This window comes from Stegostoma tigrinum, chromosome 2, assembly GCF_030684315.1.
Source record: "Stegostoma tigrinum isolate sSteTig4 chromosome 2, sSteTig4.hap1, whole genome shotgun sequence".
NCBI classification, from domain to species: domain Eukaryota; kingdom Metazoa; phylum Chordata; class Chondrichthyes; order Orectolobiformes; family Stegostomatidae; genus Stegostoma; species Stegostoma tigrinum.
Window position 1 is genome coordinate 157,982,242 of NC_081355.1, and position 20,767 is coordinate 158,003,008.

The window sequence follows — 20,767 nt, forward strand, 5'->3', positions numbered from 1 at the left end:
TTGTCACAGTGCTGTTTGCAGGACTTTCCTGCGCATAAAATGTTTAATAAAATGATTTCATGGGTTGTGGGCATCACTGCCTAGATCAACATTTGCTGCAGGGCCTAAATGCACTTCAAAAGATGGTGCTATGCCACCTTCTTACAGAATAATAGCATTTTACAGTACACTGTAGGGATTCTATGAGAAAGAGGCCATTCGACCCATGTCTGTACCAGCTTCTGAAAAAGTTACCCAGATATTCCCACTCTCCAGCCCTATTGCTACTGCCCTGTAACTTCTTCACTTTTAAATGCTCTCTTTTGAAACTTATGGAATCCACCTCCACCATGCTCCCAGGCAATGTATTTCAAACCCTAACAAGTGAGTAAAGAAGTTTCACCTCATCTCATACCTAGCTGTCTTGATTTGATTTATTATAGTCACATGTAACTAAGTATAAGGTAAAATTTTGTTTTTGCATGCAGTACAGACAGATTATAACAGACAAAGATCACACCATAATTAAACAGGGTGAGGAATACAAAGTTACAGCTGCAAAGAAGGTGCACAAACAACAAGATCAACAGATTTGAAATTTGAGAAGAGCATTCAGAAATCTAAAATCAGATTATAACAGATCTTGAACCTGTTGGTATATGTTTAAGCTTTCATACCTTCCACTTAACAGAAGAGGTTGGAAAATATTTAAAAAACCAAATGATCTACAGATGCTGTGAATCAGGAACAAAAACAAAGTTGCTGGAAAAGCTCAGCAGGTCTGGCAGCATCGGTGGAGGAGAAAACAGGGTTAACGGCTCGGGCAAAGTCGCAGGTGGTGACATTTGCATGCATTTGCTGCTCTTGTCCTTGGTACAGGTTGTGGATTTGCAAGGGACACTGAAGTAGCATTTTGAGAATTGCCAAAACAAGCTTGTAAAAATACAACTATTCATTAGTGGTAGTTAGTTTTCACTATAAGTAAGTCAGTCACAAAGATGTTCAAACAAATTAAGCTAAAACTGGTCTCCTTATTCAAACAACATAATTGAAAAATATAGATATGCACAAGAACAAAATGTGATTTCCATATTACTTTGAGGCAGGAAAGGAACTTGAAGTTCATTTAAAAAAAAATCACTTACCATTGTTGAATCTTCTCGACTTAAAATCAAGAAGCCATGCTTTTTGACATCTTCCTCTGGTGCAACCTCTTTGGATTCCTTCTCTATCTTTTCCCCATCACCAGTCTGATCCTAAACAATGAGTTGAAAATCAAGTTGAAACAATATTACGAAAAATCTTAAGAGTTGGAAATGCTCCCACTGCCTTGACAAGCATTTTCTCAATCAACAGTCCAGAATAGTCAGGTGAGAGAGATGTGGTGTTAAGAGGGGACAGGACATTTCATTACTATTTAAAGAGTGAGTTACTGCAGTACATGGAGCGGGGGGTGCATCAAATTAAACTTCATGGATACAGCTGAGACATTAAAAAATTAAGAACATTGCTAGACCCCCAGACAATCAGTAGGAAATTGACAAGCAAATTTGCGCACAATTTATGGAGGTGTGTTCAATGGAGTGAATTTCTTGAAAAGTGTACAGGACAGCTGTCAAGGGCATTTGGCCTCGGATCTTCGGCACACACAATAATGCTGAGATGTCGACCTAAGGCTGGTAGCTAAGTTCAATTCCCACGAGGACAGCCTGAACTGGGATCCTGGGTTCAAGTTGCACCACAGGTGACTCACTCACTCACTTTCTCTCTCTCTCTCTCTCTCTCTCTCTCACAGACAGACACAGAGACACACACAGGCTGACACACAGGCTGACACACAGGCTGACACACAGGCTGACACACAGGCTGACACACACACACAGGCTGACACACACACACAGGCTGACACACACACACAGGCTGACACACACACAGGCTGACACACACACACAGGCTGACACACACACACAGGCTGACACACACAGGCTGACACACACAGGCTGACACACACACACAGGCTGACACACACACACAGGCTGACACACACACACAGGCTGACACACACAGGCTGACACACACAGGCTGACACACAGGCTGACACACAGGCTGACACACAGGCTGACACACACACACAGGCTGACACACACACACAGGCTGACACACACACACACACGAATTGAACATAAAATGCTTGACAGCATTTACTGCGCATCCCAAGCTGACATTCAGAAGGTGATGGTGAGCTGCCTTGCTCAACCTCTGCAGTTCATGTGCTGTAGGTAGACCCACAAAAACTTGAGGGAGGGAATTTCAGAATTTTGACCCTGTGGAAGTGAACAAATGTCAATCTATTTCCAAGTCAGGATGGTGAGTATCTGAAAGGGGAATTTGCAGGCAATGGTGTTTCTGTGTATCTTCTGTCCTTATCCTTCTAGAAGGAAGTGGTCATGGGTATGGAAAGTGCTGCCTAAGGATTTTTGGTGAATTCCTGAAGCGCGTCTTGCTCCTGCTCAAGTTGCCCTTGAGAAGGCGATGGTGAGCTGCCCTGATTGAATCTTTGCATTCTTTGTGCTGTAGGCTGACCCACAGTACCATTAGGGAGGGATTTCCAGGATTTAGCATCCATGGAGGAGGAGTTGATGTCAATGAGGTGCCAACTCAGGGAGCTGATTTGTCCTGGATGGTGTCAAGCTTCTTGAGCTTGATGAGAACTTCACCCATCGAGTTAAGTAGGGAGTATTCCTTCATAGCCCTGACTTGTGCCTTGTTGATGGTGAACAGACTTTGGACAATCGGGAGGTGGTTCACCAAAATATTCCTAGCTTCTGACCTGCTCCTGTAACCACTACATTTCTATGGTGAGTCCCGCTGAGTTTCTGGTCAATAGTAATCACTAGCATACTGATGGTGGGGGATTCAGTGATAGTAATACTATTGAATGTCAAGGGGTGGTGGTTAGATTGTCCCTTTTGTGATGGTCATTGCACGTGAACTGCAGCTGTTACTTGCTACTCATCAGCGTGAGTCTGGACACTGTCTTGCCAAAATTGAACAAGGACTGCATTAGTATCCAGGCAGTCACAAATGGTGCTGAATGCTTGTTTTTCAATCAATGGTAAACACCCCCACTTCAGATGTTATAATAGGTGGAAGATCACTGATGAAGCAGCTGAAGATAGTTGGGTGTAGTGAGGAACTCTTAGAGATGTTCTGGAGCTGAGATCACTGACCTCCAACAACCACCTTCCTATGATACTGCCAGACCTACTGAGTTTCTCCAGCACCTTGTTGCATTCCAGATTTCAGCACTCACAGATCTATGTCTTTATGTTACTATATAATTGACTTGGTCAAAAAATTGAAGCCAAAATTGAATGGATTAAAGAGGAAAGGACATTCAATGAACAAACAGGTCACTTACTGTTTAACTATATACTGTCTCTATGATCGGCTGCTGTGGGATTTCAACTTAAAGCTGCATTTTAATCAAATCAAATCAAAGGCTCTTCAGGCAAAATATCAATCATAAGACAAAACAGTGAACTCTAATGGGATGGAAAATATTTAGAACATAGCATTTGCTTAAAATATTTTTATTGAGTTAAACTGATATGGAATCAAAGAACAGCAAAGGTTGTTCAACTCATTGGATCTGTGCATGCTCTTTGCAAGCCCATTGTTTTGCCCCCCTCTCTACTTACACGTGTACCTCTTTCAGCAATCCATCTGAAATAACTGATTTTTCAGAGTAAATTTCATTTACTCCTAGCTACTGTTTCACTGCAAACTCCGCATCTACTCAAACTCCACAAGATATTCTGGTCCCTATGCTCCTCTACTACCCTTTCTCTGGAGATGTTTATAAAAAAAGTCTTTTGAGTTTCTTTTTCTGTTGCTCACGGATTAAATCTCAAACTTTCATAGTCACTCTCATTTGCTTCATCCTTTGCACATTACATAAATAGCACATTTTCTAGGGTATCGTTATGTCAGCATTTACCATTCTTATGCTTTGTCTATTTAAATCTTTAGTCATCCAGGGAAATCTAGTTCTTTTCCCCTTTGAGATTGCACAGGGTCTGGATCTGAATTAAAACCTCTTTGAAGACTTCCATTGCTTAGATACTGATAGACCTGCCAATTAGAGTTCCTTTAATTAGCGGTCCTACAATTGAATATAACATGCTTGATTGAAAAGAAAATGAAGCAATAACTACTCCAAACCGACATTACGACTATTCACTAAATGCTGTCGAAAACAAACACGCTCTACTTGGCCCACTTAATTTTCCTGAATCAGAACAGAAATTCTTGACAAGAATATTGATCGTAACCAGGTGGCCAATCGCCATTACATCTGAAGGATATTTTAAAGCATAGTTTGTAAAACAGGAAAGATCATTCACTGGGGTGATTCTATATAATTCCTGCTCTCTAATGAAAGCCGTTACTCAACTTCTTCAGGCTGCTGCTGGTAATATACCATCCCAATCAGATACGGGACCAAGTGAGATAAATATAGATTCTTTGTTCTTTGACTAATACCTCAAGGATGAAGATTCAAGATAAAATAGTGATTAATTTCTATGCATGCTACAAACATTATTCGCAGGATTAAACTTTCATCACAACTTCATGTGTGCCTTTAATACTTCTAATTGTAGCGACCTTTTGTTTGAAATATAAAGCTTAATATGAACTGCTAAAAACAGATACACCCGAGACAGGGAGAACTGCCGATGTTTGAGTCAGAGATAACACAGTGTGGAGCTGGAGCAGCACAGCAGGTCAGGCAGCATCAGACGAGCAGGAAAGTTGATGTTTCGGGCCAGAGCCCCCATTTCTGAAGGGTCTTGGGCCCAAAACGTCAGCTTTCTTGCTCCTCTGATGCTGCCTGGTCTGCTGTGTTCATCCAGCTCTACACGTTGTTATCTCTTTTGTTGCTTACCTTTGTGTTTACCTCATCTCTTGAGGCAACTACTGTCCACATATCATGGCATCCCGGAAGTTCAAAAGTTGTGACCACTTGGGCACGAATACTTCGCTGTTGGAAAAGAAAAGCACAGGTTTATACGGTTAGTTCATTCTCATAATTCCCATTGGATGACCTCTGGTGCATCTCAGATGAATTGTCATTGCAGTAATGTTTAGCTGCCAACCTGGCTTGTGCACATTATGGTTGCTGCTAAGGAACATGCTGTATGGAAATGCTGCAGATGGTTCTACATATATGGGGATGATAGCGTAACGGCGAGAAATCTAGAGGCCCACACTGGGTCACGGCTTCAAATTCCACGAAGGCAGCTAGTAAAATCGAACTAAATTAAATCGATTTAAGAAAAATGGAATTGAAAGCCAGTCTCAGCAATGAAAAAGATGAAACTATCAATGCTTTAACAATCTATTTGGTTCACTAAAGTTCTTTAGGGAATTAGAGATAACAAAGTGTGAAGCTGGAGGAACACAGCAGGCCAGCCAGCATCAGAGGAAGAGGCAAGCCAACATTTCAGATCGGGGCCCTGGCATGCTGTGTTCTTCCAGCTCAACACTTTGTTATCTCTGACTCCAGCATCTGCAGTTCTTGCTATCTTTAGGGAATTAGACCACTTTTGAAATACTGCTTTCAATTCTGGTTTCCCAGCTACAGAAAAGATGTTGTTAAACTTGAAAGGGTGCAGAAAAGATTTACAAGGCTGTCGCTTGTAAAGGAGGGTTTTGCTACAAGGAAAGGTTGAGTAGACTAGGACCATTTTCAAAGAACAGAATAGAATCCCTACAATGTGGAAGCAGGCCAGTTAGTATATTGAGTCCACCCCGACCCTCCAAAGAGCATCTCACCCAGACCGAATACCTTATCTTAAATCTGTAACCCTGTACTTCCAATGGCTAATCCACTTAGCTTGCACATGCCTGGACACTACGGGCAATTTAACGTGACGAATCCACCTAACCTCCGCATTTCTGGACTGGGGGAGGAAACTAGAGCACCTGGAGGAAATCCATGCAGACACAGGGAGAATGTCTGTGTGAAGTTTGCACAGTCGCCTGAGGCTGGAATCAACTGGTGACCGGTGATGCGAGAAGGCAATGCTAACTACTAAATCACCATGCCACTTCTTTCTCCCCCATGGATCTTTCCTAGATGGTCACAGGCCATTTGGTCACCTTAGAGGTTTATAAAATCATGAGGGGTAAGCAAAGTGTGAGAAGCCAAGGTCTTTATCCCAGAGTAGGTTATTCCAAAACTAGAGGGCATAGGGTTAAGGTGAGAGGGGAAAGATACAAAATTGACTTGAGAGGCAACTTTTTCGTGCAGAGGGTAGTGTGTAGGGAAGTGGTGGTGACTGATACAATTACTACGTTTAAAAGGCACCTGGATAGGTACATGAATAGGAAGAGTTGAGGGGGATATGGATCACATGCTGGCAAATAGGACCAGATTAATTTAGGATATCTAGTCCACATGGACAAGTTGGACTGAAGGGTCTGTTGCTGTGTTATACAACCCCATGATTCTAAGAGCCTAGTTATTATAGCAAAAAGTCAGAGTCTGGAGCTGAAATTGGTCTGAAACTGAAGTAGGAAGAATCTTGTTTCATTTTCCAGCTTTCTTCTGATCTGGAGTTTGAGAGTGATCCCAGTATTACTCTCCAATGATTTCTATTTTATCAGAGGGAATGGTATTTTTTTCTTGCTGTTTCGTGTGTAAATGCTAAGAGTTACAATGGCATTTTTGTATAAAGTTTGGAATTGAAAGGGTGCTATTTTTCCCAGAATTAACATCCACCAATACACTTGGCCAGAGTATCTGAGAGAAATGTAAATGTCATTCAAGAATGCAGCCATCACAATATATAAATCACAAAAAGAACTGCTTCCTTTTCAGAAATATAGCAGAAGAGCAAGAACCCCAGTTATTTACTCAGTTCTTCTTGGGCTAAAGGAATGCTGAGTTTCTGGAGATATCAGGAGTTGAAGCCTTCGAGTAACAATTATACTTCAGCTGTAACGATATATTCATTCAGAAAAGTCACTGGCAAAGCCCCCATTTGTTAATCTTAATTGACCGAGTGGCTTGCTAACATATTTCAGAGGGCAGTTAATGAATCAACCACATTTGCAATGGAATCTGGAATCACATGTCCAACTGGTCATAGAGATACACAGCACAGGAAACAGACCCTTCAGTCCAAGTCATCCATGCAGACCAGATATCCAAAATTAATATAGACCCATTTGCCGGCATTTGGCGGATATCCCTTTAAATCCTTTCTTTTCATGTACACATCCAGATGCCTTTTAAATGTTGTAATTGTACCAGCCTCCACTAGGAATTTTTGATTTATTTATTGGCACACGTACAATAAAAAGTTTGGTTTTGCATGCAGTTCAGACAGAGGACAACAGAAGAGGACATACAGATAATAGGGTGCTTAAACAGAGTGCGTGCGGCATAGAAGGTACGGTTGTACAACAGCTGCCACTTCCTTTGGCAGTTCATTCCATAGATGTACCACCCTCTGGGTGAAAAAATGGCCCCTTAGGTCCCTTTAAATCTTTCCCATTTCACCTTAAACTTATGCCCTCTAGTTTTCACTCCCTTACCCTGGGGAAAGCACCTTGGTTATTCACCCGATCCACACCACTCATGATTTTCTGAAGCTTGATAAGGTCACCCCTCAAACTCCAACTCTCCAAGGAAAACGACCCCAGTCTATTCAGCCTCTCCCTATAGTCAAACTCTCTAGCCACACAACATCGTTGTAAATATTTTCTGTAGCCTTTCAAGTTTAATAATATCTTTCTGATAACAAGGAGACCAGAACTGAATGCAGTATTCTAAAAGTGGCCTAACTAATATCCTATACAGTTGCATCATGACATCTCAATTCCTCCACCCTCAATACAATGGCCACTAAAAGGCAAGGGTATCAAACGCTTTCTTCACTACCCTGCCTACCTGCGACTCCACCTTCATGGAACTATGATAACAAAGTGTGGGGCTGGATGAACACAGCAGGCCAAGCAGCATCTTAGGGGAACAATAGCTTACGTTTCGGGCCTAGACCCTTCATCAGAAACTCCCCGGGTGTCTGTTTGGTAACACTCCCCAGGACCTTACCATTAAGTGCGCAAGTCATGCCCTGATTTGCCTTACCAAAATACAACATCTCATTTATCTAAAGTAAACTCCAGCTACCACTCCTCAGCCCATTGGACCATCTGATCAAGGTCCCACTGTACTCTGAGATAATCTTCCTCACTGTCGGCTACACCACCAATTTTGGTGTCATCTGCAAACTTACTAACCATTCCTCCTACGTTCACAATCTAAATCATTTATGTAAATAATAAATGGTGGTGGACCCAGCACCAATCCTTGCGGCATCAAGCTGGTCACATGACTCCAGACTGAAAAACAACCCTCCACCACCCTCCGCCACCTACCATCAAGCCAATGTTACACTGAACAGTACAGCGCAGGAACAGGCCCTTCAGCCCACGATGTTGTGCCGAAAAGGATGCCAAATTAAACTAATCCCTTCTGCCTGCCCTTAGTCCATATCCAAATGGCTAACTCTCCCTGGATTCCATATGATCTAACCTTCCGAACCAGTCTACCATGTGGAAACTTGTCAAACACATCGCTGAAGTTCATATAGATAACAGCCACTGTTCCGTCTTCATCAATCTCCTGTCAGTTCTTCAAAAATTTCAAATCATAGTGAGTGAGACCTGACTTCCCACACACAAAATCACCTTGATTATCCCTAATCAGTCCTTGCTTTCCAAAATACATGTAAATGCTGTCCCTCAGAATTCCCTCCAATAATTCACCCACCACAGGCTCACTGTTCTATAGTTCCCTGACTTTTCCTTATCAGCTTTTTCACATAATGCCCCCACATTAGCCACCCTCCAGTCTTTCGCACCTCATCCGTGGTTGTTGATGATACAAATATCTCAGCAAGGGGCCCAGTAATTACTTCCCTAGCTTCCCAAAGTTTTGGGATAGACCCTGATCAGGTCCAGGGGATTTATCCATCTTTATGCGTTTTTATCCACCTCCTCCTCTGTAACAGGGACACTTTTCAAGCTATCACTATTTGTTTCTTCAAGCTCTCTAGGTTCCATTCCCTTCTCTACAGTAAACAGTGAATTGAAATACTCTTTTAGTATCTCACTCATATGCCATGCTTCCACACATAGTCGGCCTTTTTCATCTTTAAGGGGCCCTATTCTCTCCCTAATTACTTTTTTTTCCCCTTTAACTGTACTTATAGGATCTCTTTGGATTCTCTTTAACCCTAACTATCAAAGCTATCTCCTGTAGTCTTTTTCCCCCGTCCCATTTCCCCCGAGTATACACCTACTGCCCTTATACTCAGAGGGATTCACTTGATCACAGCTGTCTGTACCTGACATGTACTTCCTTTTTCTTGACCAGAGCTTCAATTTCTTTAGTCATCCAGCATATCTTGCCTTCACACTAACAAGAACATACTGTCTCTGGACTCCCGTTACCTCATTTTTAACAGCCTCACACTTTCCAACCGACCCTTTACGTGCAAATACCATCTCCCAATCAACTTTTGAAATTTTTTGCCCAATTTCGTCAAAACTGACATTCCTCCAATTTAGAACTTTAACTTTTAGATCAGGTTTATCTTTTTCCATAACTATTTTCAAACTAAGAGCTCTGATCACCGGCCCCAAAGCCACTGACACCTCAGTCACTTGCCCTGCCTTATTTCCCAGGAGAAGATCAAGTTCTGCTCCTTTTCTAGTAGGTACATCCACACACTGAATAAGAAAATTTTCTCGTACACACTTAAATTTCTCCCCATCCACGCCTTAACACAACGGCAATCCCAATCTATGTTCAGAAAGTTAAAATCCCTTACCATTGCAGCCCTATTATTCTTACAGGCATCCGAGATCTCCTAACAAATTTGCTTCTCAATTTGCCACTGATTATTGGAGGGTCTATAGGACAATCCAAATAAAGTGATCATCCCTTTTTTATGTTTGAGTTGCACCCAAATAACTTCACTAGGAATATCCTCCCTAAGTACAGACTTAATGTTAAAGTTATCCCGAACCAAAAATGCCACTTCCCCCTCCTCTCTTGGCCCCTTCCTACCTTTCCCATAGCCTCTTTACCCTGGAGGATTAATCTGCCAGTCCTGTTCTTCCTTGAGCCATGCTTCTATAATAGCTACGATATCCCAGTCCCAATAGTGAGAACATAGAACATAGAACAGTACAGCACAGAACAGGCCCTTCAGCCCACAATGTTGTGCCGACCATTGATCCTCATGCATGCACCCTCAAATTTCTGTGACCATATGCATGTCCAGCAGTCTCTTAAATGACCCCAATGACCTTGCTTACACAACTGCTGCTGGCAACGCATTCCATGCTCTCACAACTCTCTGCGTAAAGAACCTGCCTCTGACATCCCCTCTATACTTTCCACCAACCAGCTTAAAACTATGACCCCTCGTGCTAGCCATTTCTGCCCTGGGAAATAGTCTCTGGCTATCAACTCTATCTATGCCTCTCATTATCTTGTATACCTCAATTAGGTCCCCTCTCCTCCTCCTTTTCTCCAATGAAAAGAGACCGAGCTCAGTCAACCTCTCTTCATAAGATAAGCCCTCCAGTCCAGGCAGCATCCTGGTAAACCTCCTCTGAACCCTCTCCAAAGCATCCACATCTTTCCTATAATAGGGCGACCAGAACTGGACGCAGTATTCCAAGTGCGGTCTAACCAAAGTTTTATAGAGCTGCAACAAGATCTCACGACTCTTAAACTCAATCCCCCTGTTAATGAAAGCCAAAACACCATATGCTTTCTTAACAACCCTGTCCACTTGGGTGGCCATTTTAAGGGATCTATGTATCTGCACACCAAGATCCCTCTGTTCCTCCACGCTGCCAAGAATCCTATCCTTAATCCTGTACTCAGCTTTCAAATTCGACCTTCCAAAATGCATCACCTCGCATTTATCCAGGTTGAACTCCATCTGCCACCTCTCAGCCCATCTCTGCATCCTGTCAATGTCCCGCTGCAGCCTACAACTGCCCTCTACACTGTCAACGACACCTCCGACCTTTGTGTCATCTGCAAACTTGCTGACCCATCCTTCAATCCCCTCATCCAAGTCATTAATAAAAATTACAAACAGTAGAGGCCCAAGGACAGAGCCCTGTGGAACCCCACTCACCACTGACTTCCAGGCAGAATATTTTCCTTCTACTACCACTCGCTGTCTTCTGTTGGCCAGCCAATTCTGTATCCAAGCAGCTAAGTTCCCCTGTATCCCATTCCTCCTGACCTTCTGAGTGAGCCTACCATGGGGAACCTTATCAAATGCCTTACTGAAGTCCATATACACCACATCCACAGCTCAACCCTCATCAACTTTTCTAGTCATATCCTCAAAAAACTCAATAAGGTTTGTAAGGCATGACCTACCCCTCACAAAGCCGTGTTGACTGTATTTGATCAAGCCATGCTCTTCCAGATGGTCATAAATCTTATCCCTCAGAATCCTTTCTAACACCTTGCAGACGACAGACGTGAGACTTACTGGTCTATAATTGCCGGGGATTTCCCTATTTCCTTTCTTGAAGAGAGGAATTACATTTGCCTCTCTCCAGTCCTCAGGTACGACTCCAGTGGAGAGTGAGGATGCAAAGATCTTCGCAAGTGGCGAAGCAATTGCATTTCTCGCTTCCCAAAGCAGCCGAGGACAAATCTGGTCCGGGCCTGGCGACTTGTCAATCTTAATGTTTGACAAAATTTTCAGCACATCAGCTTCGTCTATCTCTATCCATTCCAGCATGCACACCTGCTCTTCAAAGGTTTCATTCACTACAAAGTTCGTTTCTTTCGTAAAGACAGAAGCAAAAACCTCATTTAGGGCTTCCCCTACCTCCTCAGGCTCCACACACAAGTTCCCTATGCTATCCCTGATCGGCCCTACTCTTTCTTTGACCATTCTCTTATTCCTCACATAAGTGTAAAATGCCTTTGTGTTTTCCCGGATTCCTTCTGCCAAGCCTTTCTCGTGCCCCCTCCTGGCTCTCCTCAGACCATTTTTGAGCTCCTTCCTTGCCTGCATGTAATCCTCTCTAGCTGAACTTGACCCCAGCTTCCTCCACCTTGTGTAAGCTACCTTCTTCCTTTTCACAAGAAGCTCCACCGCTCTCGTCATCCAAGGTTCCTTGATCTTACCCCTTCTTGCCTGTCTCAGAGGGACATATTTACTCATCACTCCCAACAACTGTTCCTTAAACAGTCTCCACATGTCTATAGTTCCGTTACCATGGAACAACTGCTCCCAGTCCATGCTTCCTAACTCATGTCTAATGAGGTTGTTGGTTTGCTCGCCAAGCTGGCTGGTTTGGTCACCACGCTAAATAACATCAACAGTGCAGCCCCAATGAAGCGATGTTGTTCTATTCCGCTTGGAATTTATATGATCCAGTCTGTTAGGTTGGATTGCGTCATTTCCAGTTCTTTTTTGCATGGATTTGTAGATGGGGTCTAATTCCACATTTGTGGACTGCATTACAGGTTAAAGACCAGGCCTCTAGGAATTCCCATGCATGTCTGCAGTTGGTTTGAGCTAGGTTAGACCATTGCTTCATCGGAGACTGCACTGATGATATTACCTAGCATAGTGACGAAATGTCTGTACCATAACCAGCCAGCTGGGCAAGCAAGTCAACAAACCTCACTGATGGTGGTCTGCTTTGGCATCTTCGTCACATCCCCGGATTCTGTTGCACAGGTCAGCGGCAGCTTTGGCAATGAGGTGGTTTTGGTCCAGCATCCAATGGCCCAGGATTCCTTTGGGCAGCTTATGCGAATCCTTCCTTCCCAGGATCAGTGACGAGATGGTTCCTTGGGGCAGTTTCTGCAGGATCTTGTGGCCCAGGATTCCAGTGGCCTGACAGTGATGGCCTGCTTGGGTGGCAGCTTCTGGCCCTGTATGGTGGTCTTGCAGTGGTACTGTCTTTTCCCAAACCCAACAGCCATGAATTTAACTAGGAAGGACTTCAATTTAAATTTTATCTATGCCTTCTATTACTAAAGGAAACATCATCAAATGGCAACTTAAGCTTTGTATTTTTTTACAAAAAAAAGTGAAGTGTCAATAAATGACCGCTCTATTCTCCTTAGTGAGGGCCACTACACTTACCTCTGCCCCTAGATTCTCGATGTTCCGGTAAGGCAAGGTAAGAACTTTCCTTTTATTTTAATCCAGTCATTATTACATAGTAGTTAGCGGAGTGGTATGCTCATCCTGTGAAATGCGCGCGCTCAGGGAGAAGTCATATGTCCTTGACAGCTATATCTGCAGGAATTGTGCCTGCCTGCGGCTCCTGTCAGACTGCATGGATTAGTGGGAATGGCTCATGGACTCAATGAGGAGCATACAGAAGCAGAAAGCTTTAGACACTGAAGTTTCAGGATGTGGTCACACCGAAGGTTCAACCAGATAAATGGGTGACCACCAGGAAGGGCAGGTTTGAAATGCAGGAGTCCTTGGTGGATATTCCCCTCTCAAATGAATACGCCATTTTGAATATTGTTGAGGGGTGGCCTGTCAGGGGAACGTAACAGCAGCAACCAGATCAGCAGCCGCAGGACTGGCACGGTTATACAGCAGGTAAGGCTGAAGTACAGGTGACAGGTAGTGATAGGGGACTGTATAGTCAGGGCTCAGGCATTTCTATGGCTGCAAGCGAAGCACCAGGATGGTATGTTGCCTCCCTGGTGCCAGGGTCAAGGGTGTCTCTGAGCAAGTAGTGGGTACTTTGAAAGGGGAGGGTGACCAGCCAGAGACCATGGTCCATATTGATACTAATGGCATGGGCAGGAGGAAAGATGAGGTCCTGCAAATGTAATTTAGAAAGTTACATTTAAAAGTTATAAAGCAGAACCTCCAGGGTTGTAATCCTTTAATTACTCCCTGTGCCACGTGCTACTGAGGCCAGAAATAGGAAAATACAGTTGAATGCATGGTTAAAGAACTGATGTAGGAGTGAGGGCTTCAGGTATCTGATATTTGGATCTCTTCCAGGGCAGGAGGGACTGGTACACATAACATGGTCTCCTCTACACCGGACCCGAAACATTAACTCTTTTTATTGTTCACAAATGCTGCCACACCTGCTGAGCTTTTCCAGCAACTGTGTTCTTTTTCCTGAATTACAGCATCCGCAGTTCTTTCGGTTTTTATTAAGGCATTTGGTGTTGTTGCCTTTATTGGTCAGTGCATTGAATACAGGAGTTGGGAGCTCATCATACAGTTGTACAGAACACTGGTTAGGCCACTTTTGGAATACTGCATGCAATTCTGGTCTCCCTGCTATAGCAAGGAAGTTGTGCAACTTGAAAGGGTTCAGAAAAGATTTACAAGGATGCTGCCAAGGTTGGAGGGTTCGAGCCATAAGGAGAGGCTGACTGGACTTTTACTTTCCTTGGAGTGCCAGAGGTTGAAGGGTGACGTTATATAGGGCAGGCTCGAGGGGCTAGATGGCCTACTCCTGCTCCTAGTTCTTATGAGGGACATGGATAAGGTAAAGAGACAAGGTCTTGTCCCCAGGGTGTGGGTGTCAAAAACTAGAGGGTATAGGTTTAAGGTGAGAGGGGAAATATTTAGAAGGGATGCAAGGGGCAACATTTTCACACAGACGTTGTCCATGTATGGAATGAGCAACCAGAAGAGAAGGCTGAAACAATTGCAACATTTGGGGCGGCACGGTGGCTCAGTGGTTAGCACTGCACCCTCACAGCGCCAGGGACCTGGGTTCGACTCCAGCCTCGGGTAACTGACTGTGTGGAGTTTGCACATTCTCCCCGTGCCTGTGTGGGTTTTCTCCGGGTACTCCGGTTTCCTCCCACAGTCCAAAGGTGTGCAGGTTAGGTGGACTGGCCATGCTAAATTACCCGTAGTGTTCAGGGGTGTGTGGTTTATAGGGAGATGGGTCTGGGTGGGATGCTCCAAGGAGCGGTGTGGACTTGTTGGGTCAAAGGGCCTGTTTCCACACTGTAGGGAATCTAAAATCTAAAATTTTAAAAGGCATCTGGATATGTATATGAAAAGGAAGGGTCTGGACGGATATGGACCAAATGCTGGCAAACAGGACCAATTAATTCAGGATATCTGGTCGGCATGGACAAGTTGGACAGAAGGAATTGTTTTCAAGCTCTGTGATGTTGCCAGACCTGCTGAACTTTTCAAGCAATTTTATTTTCAATAAAGAAGCAGTGAAGCTTTAAAGCTTTAAAATAACTCCACACTATCTGCCACAGCAGTTTAACTGTAGAAGACCACAAGACCATGAAGAAGTGGAGAAGGCCGTTCAATCCCTAGAGCCTGTTCCACCATTCAATAGGCTCATTACTGATTTCACATTCCTCAAATTATCTTTCCCACATTTTCTATTAGCCATAAATATACACAAGGTCTTTGCCCCTATAGCTACCTGTGGCACACAGTCCCTCAGAGAAGAAATTCCTCCTCATCTCAAACTTAAATTGGCAACCCTTTATTCTGAGACGATGCCCTCTGATTCCATATGCCCCAATGAGGGGAACATCCTCTCAATGGTTACCCTATCAAGACCCTTAAAATTCCTAATTGTTTCAATGAGGTCAGTATGTACTGAAATTCAGAAGAATGAGAGGAGTCCCAACCTGTCTAATCTTTGCTCATAAGGCAGTCTGCCTACGCAGGGATCATCCGAGTGAACCTCTTCTGCAATGGCTCCAATGAAACAATGACTTTCTTTGAAAAAAGTGCCAGAACGATCACAGGTACTCCAGATGTGGTCTCACCAGCAGCTTGTACAGTTGCACTAAGACTTCCCTGCCCTTACACTCCAACCTCCTTGAAATAAGGACCAATATTCCATTAGCCTTCCTGATCACTTTCTGCACCTGTCTGCTAGCTTTGTGTTTCTTGCACAAGTACACCCATGGCCCTTTGTGTTACTGCTTTCTGCAGTTTTTCTCCATTTAAATAATACTGTTCCTGTGTTCTCCCTTGCAAAATAGGCAACTTCGCATTTTCCCACACTATACTCCATTCGCCAATTTTTTGCCCAGTTACTTAACCTATCAATATCCCTCTCCCAAATCGCCATTTCACCTATTTTTGTGGTGTTTGCAAATTTGACTGTAGTATATTAACCCCCTTTTTCCAGTCCACTAATATACATTGTACTCAAATTCTCTCACTACGAAGGCTAATATAACTAGTGCTTTCTTGTATATCAGCAACTGAAGTTAAGCATGCACGTGGGTCAATGACATCCAGGTCTCACTGCACATCCCATCCACGCAATTTATAGCGGTACAGATAATAATCTGCCTTCCTGTTTTAAGTTACCAGAGTGTATAACATCACATTTATCCACATTACACTGTATCTGCCATGTTTCTGCCCACTCACTCTGCTTGTCCAAATAACACTGAAACATTTCTGCATCCTCCTCACAATCACCCTCCCATGCAGCTATGTTTTATCCAAATGTGGAAATATTACATTTGGTTCCCTCATCCAAATCATTAATGTATACTGTGAAGAGCTGGTGTCCTAGCAATGATCACTGCATTACCCGACTAGTCATAGCCTTCATTTGGAAAAAGACCCATTTATCCCTTCTTTGTTTCCTATTTGCCAACCAGTTTTCTTCCATTTCAATACATAACTAAAAATCCCATGTTCTGCATCTCAGACGTCAAGCTTTCCCAATTTCAAATCTTCAAGAAAATATGACAGACAGTACCACAAGCCAGCACAGTCTATTACCTGTAGAACAGAGAGGGCACCATTCTTTCCATATCCTGAACACACAACTATCTCCAAGTCAGGTTCTGGATTATTCTGAAACTAAAATGAGATGTTAGGTGAAACAGAATGCTCTTGCAGAAGATTTCAAATCTCACCATTTGTATTTGAAAACGCTTCATAACATTCTGGATGTGAGTTTGCTTGCTGAGCTGGAAGGTTAATTTTCAGACGTTTCGTCACCATTCTAGGTAACATTATCAGTGAGCCTCCGATGAAGCGCTGGTGTTATGTCCCACTTTCTATTTACAGAAACACCAGCGCTTCATCGGAGGCTCACTGATGATGTTACCTAGAATGGTGGCGAAACGTCTGAAAACTAACCTTCCAGCTCAGCGAGCAAACTCACATCCAGAACCTCAACCTGAGCTACAAATCTTCTCAAAACTCACTTCATAACATTGCCAAATTCCAATAGGTGCGGACTTTTCCAGTTCACTTTCTGTCCTAAGCACCACATCTCCTCTGCAGGTTGCAGTGTGGTGCAGCTGGACAGGGTGCGTGCACGTACTGGACTGCTAAGTGCCTAAGCCAGCAGTTGGCTCTGCTTCACAGCAGTCCAGCAGAGGTGCTTTTTTCTCTTCTAGCTGGAAGTAAAAAGGCAACAAAAGATGATGCCCATGAATTACACAACTTCAATTTAGGACGCCTCTTCTTGCCAGACCTCCCAAAAACTCTAGAACTAGTAATGGTGCAAGTATAAGCACCTAATTTAAATAGTGAAACTGGAGTGGCAACCACATAACTTGATAGTTGCCAGCTTGGACTTGCATAATTTTCCATAAATTTTGATCCAGCAAAAGGAGAAAGATTGCAGATTCTTGCTACACAGATCCCACAAACTGCATCTCCTCCAAACTTTGCTTTGATCTGGAAAGGTCTCAGCTTGTCCTCAATGACATATTCCCACACCCTAACCCTATCAATCTTGCTGTATAGTTATATACTTGTCACAACCAATTCGCACTCACCTCTTCGGAAAGGAAAGCAGGTTCTCCCATTGAGGCATTTACACAGGGGCCAATATTCAATATACTGTCACAGACCTGCAGGGAGATACAAGGGAAAGTCAGTCACTGCAGGCAGCTTAAACTCTGGAGCAATCTACACCATTATTGCCTTTATGCAATTTATTTTGTACAGCTTTTTTATTATCAATTCCTCAGTGAATATATTAAACAAGAATACCATATTGTTTCAGCACTGCAGTTTACTTGGCTATTTTCAAGAAAGAGATGGATAAAGCTCTTAAAGATAGTAGAATCAAGGGTTATGGGGATAAGGCAGGAACAGAACACTGATTGTGGATGATCAGCCATGATCATAATGAATGGTGGTGCTGGCTCGAAGGGCTAAATGGCCTACTCCTGCACCTACTGTCAATTTTGCTTTCAACATTCTTCTCAGCTACTTTCTTCTGTTTCAAAACCTTTTCTTTTTCCTCAGTGAAACTTGGCATTTTCTTCAACAGTGACTAGAACTGCCTGCTACTTCCAGCCAGCAAGATGACCATGAAGTGCAAACTTACGCGTTGGCTTCAAACAAAATCTTCAGGGCTGCTGGTACAACCATGTTTTCTCTTGTCATTTGGAGGGGGGATCCTATTGAACACCTTCAATCTGTCTAAGCAGGTTTACCTTGCTTTGTCTTGAAGTAGTGTTCATCCATTGTGCAAGAAAGCAAAATATTTAAGTTTGTTACACTAACATCCAGAAGGGTGTTAATCCCTTCACACTTAACTGCCATCACTTTATCACCTAGTAAGATCTGTTTGGCCACAATGTCAGCCAAATGGCCGAGGAAATGACTTCGGCCAACGAGCAGCAGGACCCTGCTGAAGAAATCTGCCACAGTGACAAACTGTAAGGAAGTACAAGGTTTCCTGGCTAAACAGTGGGGATTGATTGCTCTATGAAGTACTGGGAGGCCCTGCCTCTTCAACAAAACCAGTTTCCAGGTTCTGGGCTTCATTCCACACAGACTTCAACAGCTAAACTAGACAAACAGCATCATAATGAATCTATATCAAATGTAATTTAATGCACGTGAAGAGATTTTAAATGTCTGAACAATGTGTTCAATTATATAACTATTTTAAGATTTTCTGTCAATTAGCATAATTGTATTTGTGGGAATCTTGACAAATGAAGCAGCTCTCACACTGGCAATAACTTTTAAGTGTTGCTTGATTACAAAACAGCGAGGAAAATCTCAATGTCCCTCAGTATTCACCCCAACTATTACCTGGTTTGACCTTAAGAATCGCATTCCCCAAACACAAATACTAACAATTTGAGATGGCCAGAAACCAGTAGCAGGCCAGCTAGCCTGAGCTCAGTCACTGGTAAGATTTTAGAATCCATTGTTGGGAATGAGATTGTGGAATACCAGGAAACGCATGTTGAAACAGGGTTGAATCGGCATGGCTTCCTCAATGACAAGTTATGCCTTACAAATCAGTCAGAAATTCTTTGAGGAGGTAAGTTAGCATAATGAGTAAATTATACAAAGGAGAGCCAGTGGACTTGACCTATTTTTTTTTCAGAAGGCCTTTGACAAGGTGCCGCACAGGAGGCTGCCAAATAAAAGAAAAGCACATGTTAGGGACAAGGTACTAGCACGGATAGAGGACTGACTGGCAGAAGGCAGACAGTAGGAATAAAGTGATCTTTTTCAGGATGGCAATTGGTGACTGATGGAGGTCCATGGAGTTCAGTGTTGGGACCACAACTATTCTCATTATACATTAACAATCTGGACAAAGAAATTGAGGGCAATGTTGCTAAGATTGCATGTGATACAAAGACAGGTGGAGGGGCAGACAGCGTTGAGGAAGCAGGGAAGCTGCAGAAGGACTGGACAGGCTAGGAGAGTGGGCAAAGAAGTGAATGAAGTGACGGATGGAATACAATGTGGGGAAGTAAGATGTTGTGTACTTTGGTAGGAAGAAGACAGGCATAGGCTATTTTCTTAATGGGAGGGGTTTTGGGAATCTGAAGCACAAGAACACTTGAGAGTCCTAATGTCAGCATTCATTTCAAGAGGACTAGAATACAAAAGCAGAGATGTATTGCTGAGGCCTTGCAAGCCTCTGATCAGATTTGGTCAGTTTTGAAGGATGTGTTGGTCCTGGAAGGGATCCAGTGGAGGTTTAAAAGAATGATCTCAGGGATGAAGGCTTGTCACATGCGGACCAGATCCAGACTCCGGTCTATACTCGGAAGTTCAGAAGAATCAGGGGGAATCTGATTGAAACGTTTCAGAATATTGACAGGCCTGGATAGATTGGATGTGGAGATGTTTCTGCAAGTAGGATAGACAAGGATTTGAAGGCATCGGCTCAATGTGAAGAAATGGGCCTTTAGAACTGAGATGAGCGATTTCTTCAGTCAGAGGGTGGTTAATCTTTGGAACTCGTTGACAGAGGGGGCTGTGGAAGCTAAGTCATTGAGTTACTTAAGACAGAGATAGATATGTTCTCGATTAGTAAGGATTCAAGGGTTACGGGAAGAATGCAGGAGAATGGAGTTTAGAAATAGTCAGTCATAATTGAATGTCAGAGCAGACTGAGGCAATTGGTCCAATGTCTAACGGTCATGAGCAAAAACAGAAGTTGCTGGAAACACCAGTGAAGAAAAAAAATCAGAGTTAATGTTTCAGGTCCGGCGACCCTTCCTCAGAACTGATGGTAGCTGAGAAAATGTTGGTTTATATCTGGGGGGCGGGGGGAGGGGAATGATAAGACAGCCATGGCTGGCAAAGAAAGTCAGGAAATGTATCAAAGAAAAAGAGACAGCCCATAAAGTGGCCAAGTGCACTGGGAAATCAGAAGATTGGGAAGGCTACAAAAACAAACAGAGGATAACAAAGAGAGGAATAAGGAAGGAGAGGATCAAATATGAAGGCAGGCTAGC

General features: G+C 43.3%; 1 protein-coding gene across 1 annotated transcript in view; it reads right to left on the minus strand.

Annotated features, from left to right (window-relative positions):
- The window catches only part of cpsf1 (cleavage and polyadenylation specific factor 1), a 149,464-nt gene that overhangs the window by 75,065 nt on the left and 53,632 nt on the right, over window positions 1–20,767 (minus strand). Inside the window, exons 15-18 of the mRNA XM_059640568.1 lie at window positions 17,825–17,899; window positions 16,815–16,895; window positions 4,928–5,023; window positions 1,125–1,235 (exon numbers count right to left, since the gene is read on the minus strand). Coding sequence (XP_059496551.1) covers window positions 1,125–1,235; window positions 4,928–5,023; window positions 16,815–16,895; window positions 17,825–17,899 — 363 coding nt within the window. The remainder of the gene's footprint in view (window positions 1–1,124; window positions 1,236–4,927; window positions 5,024–16,814; window positions 16,896–17,824; window positions 17,900–20,767) is intronic.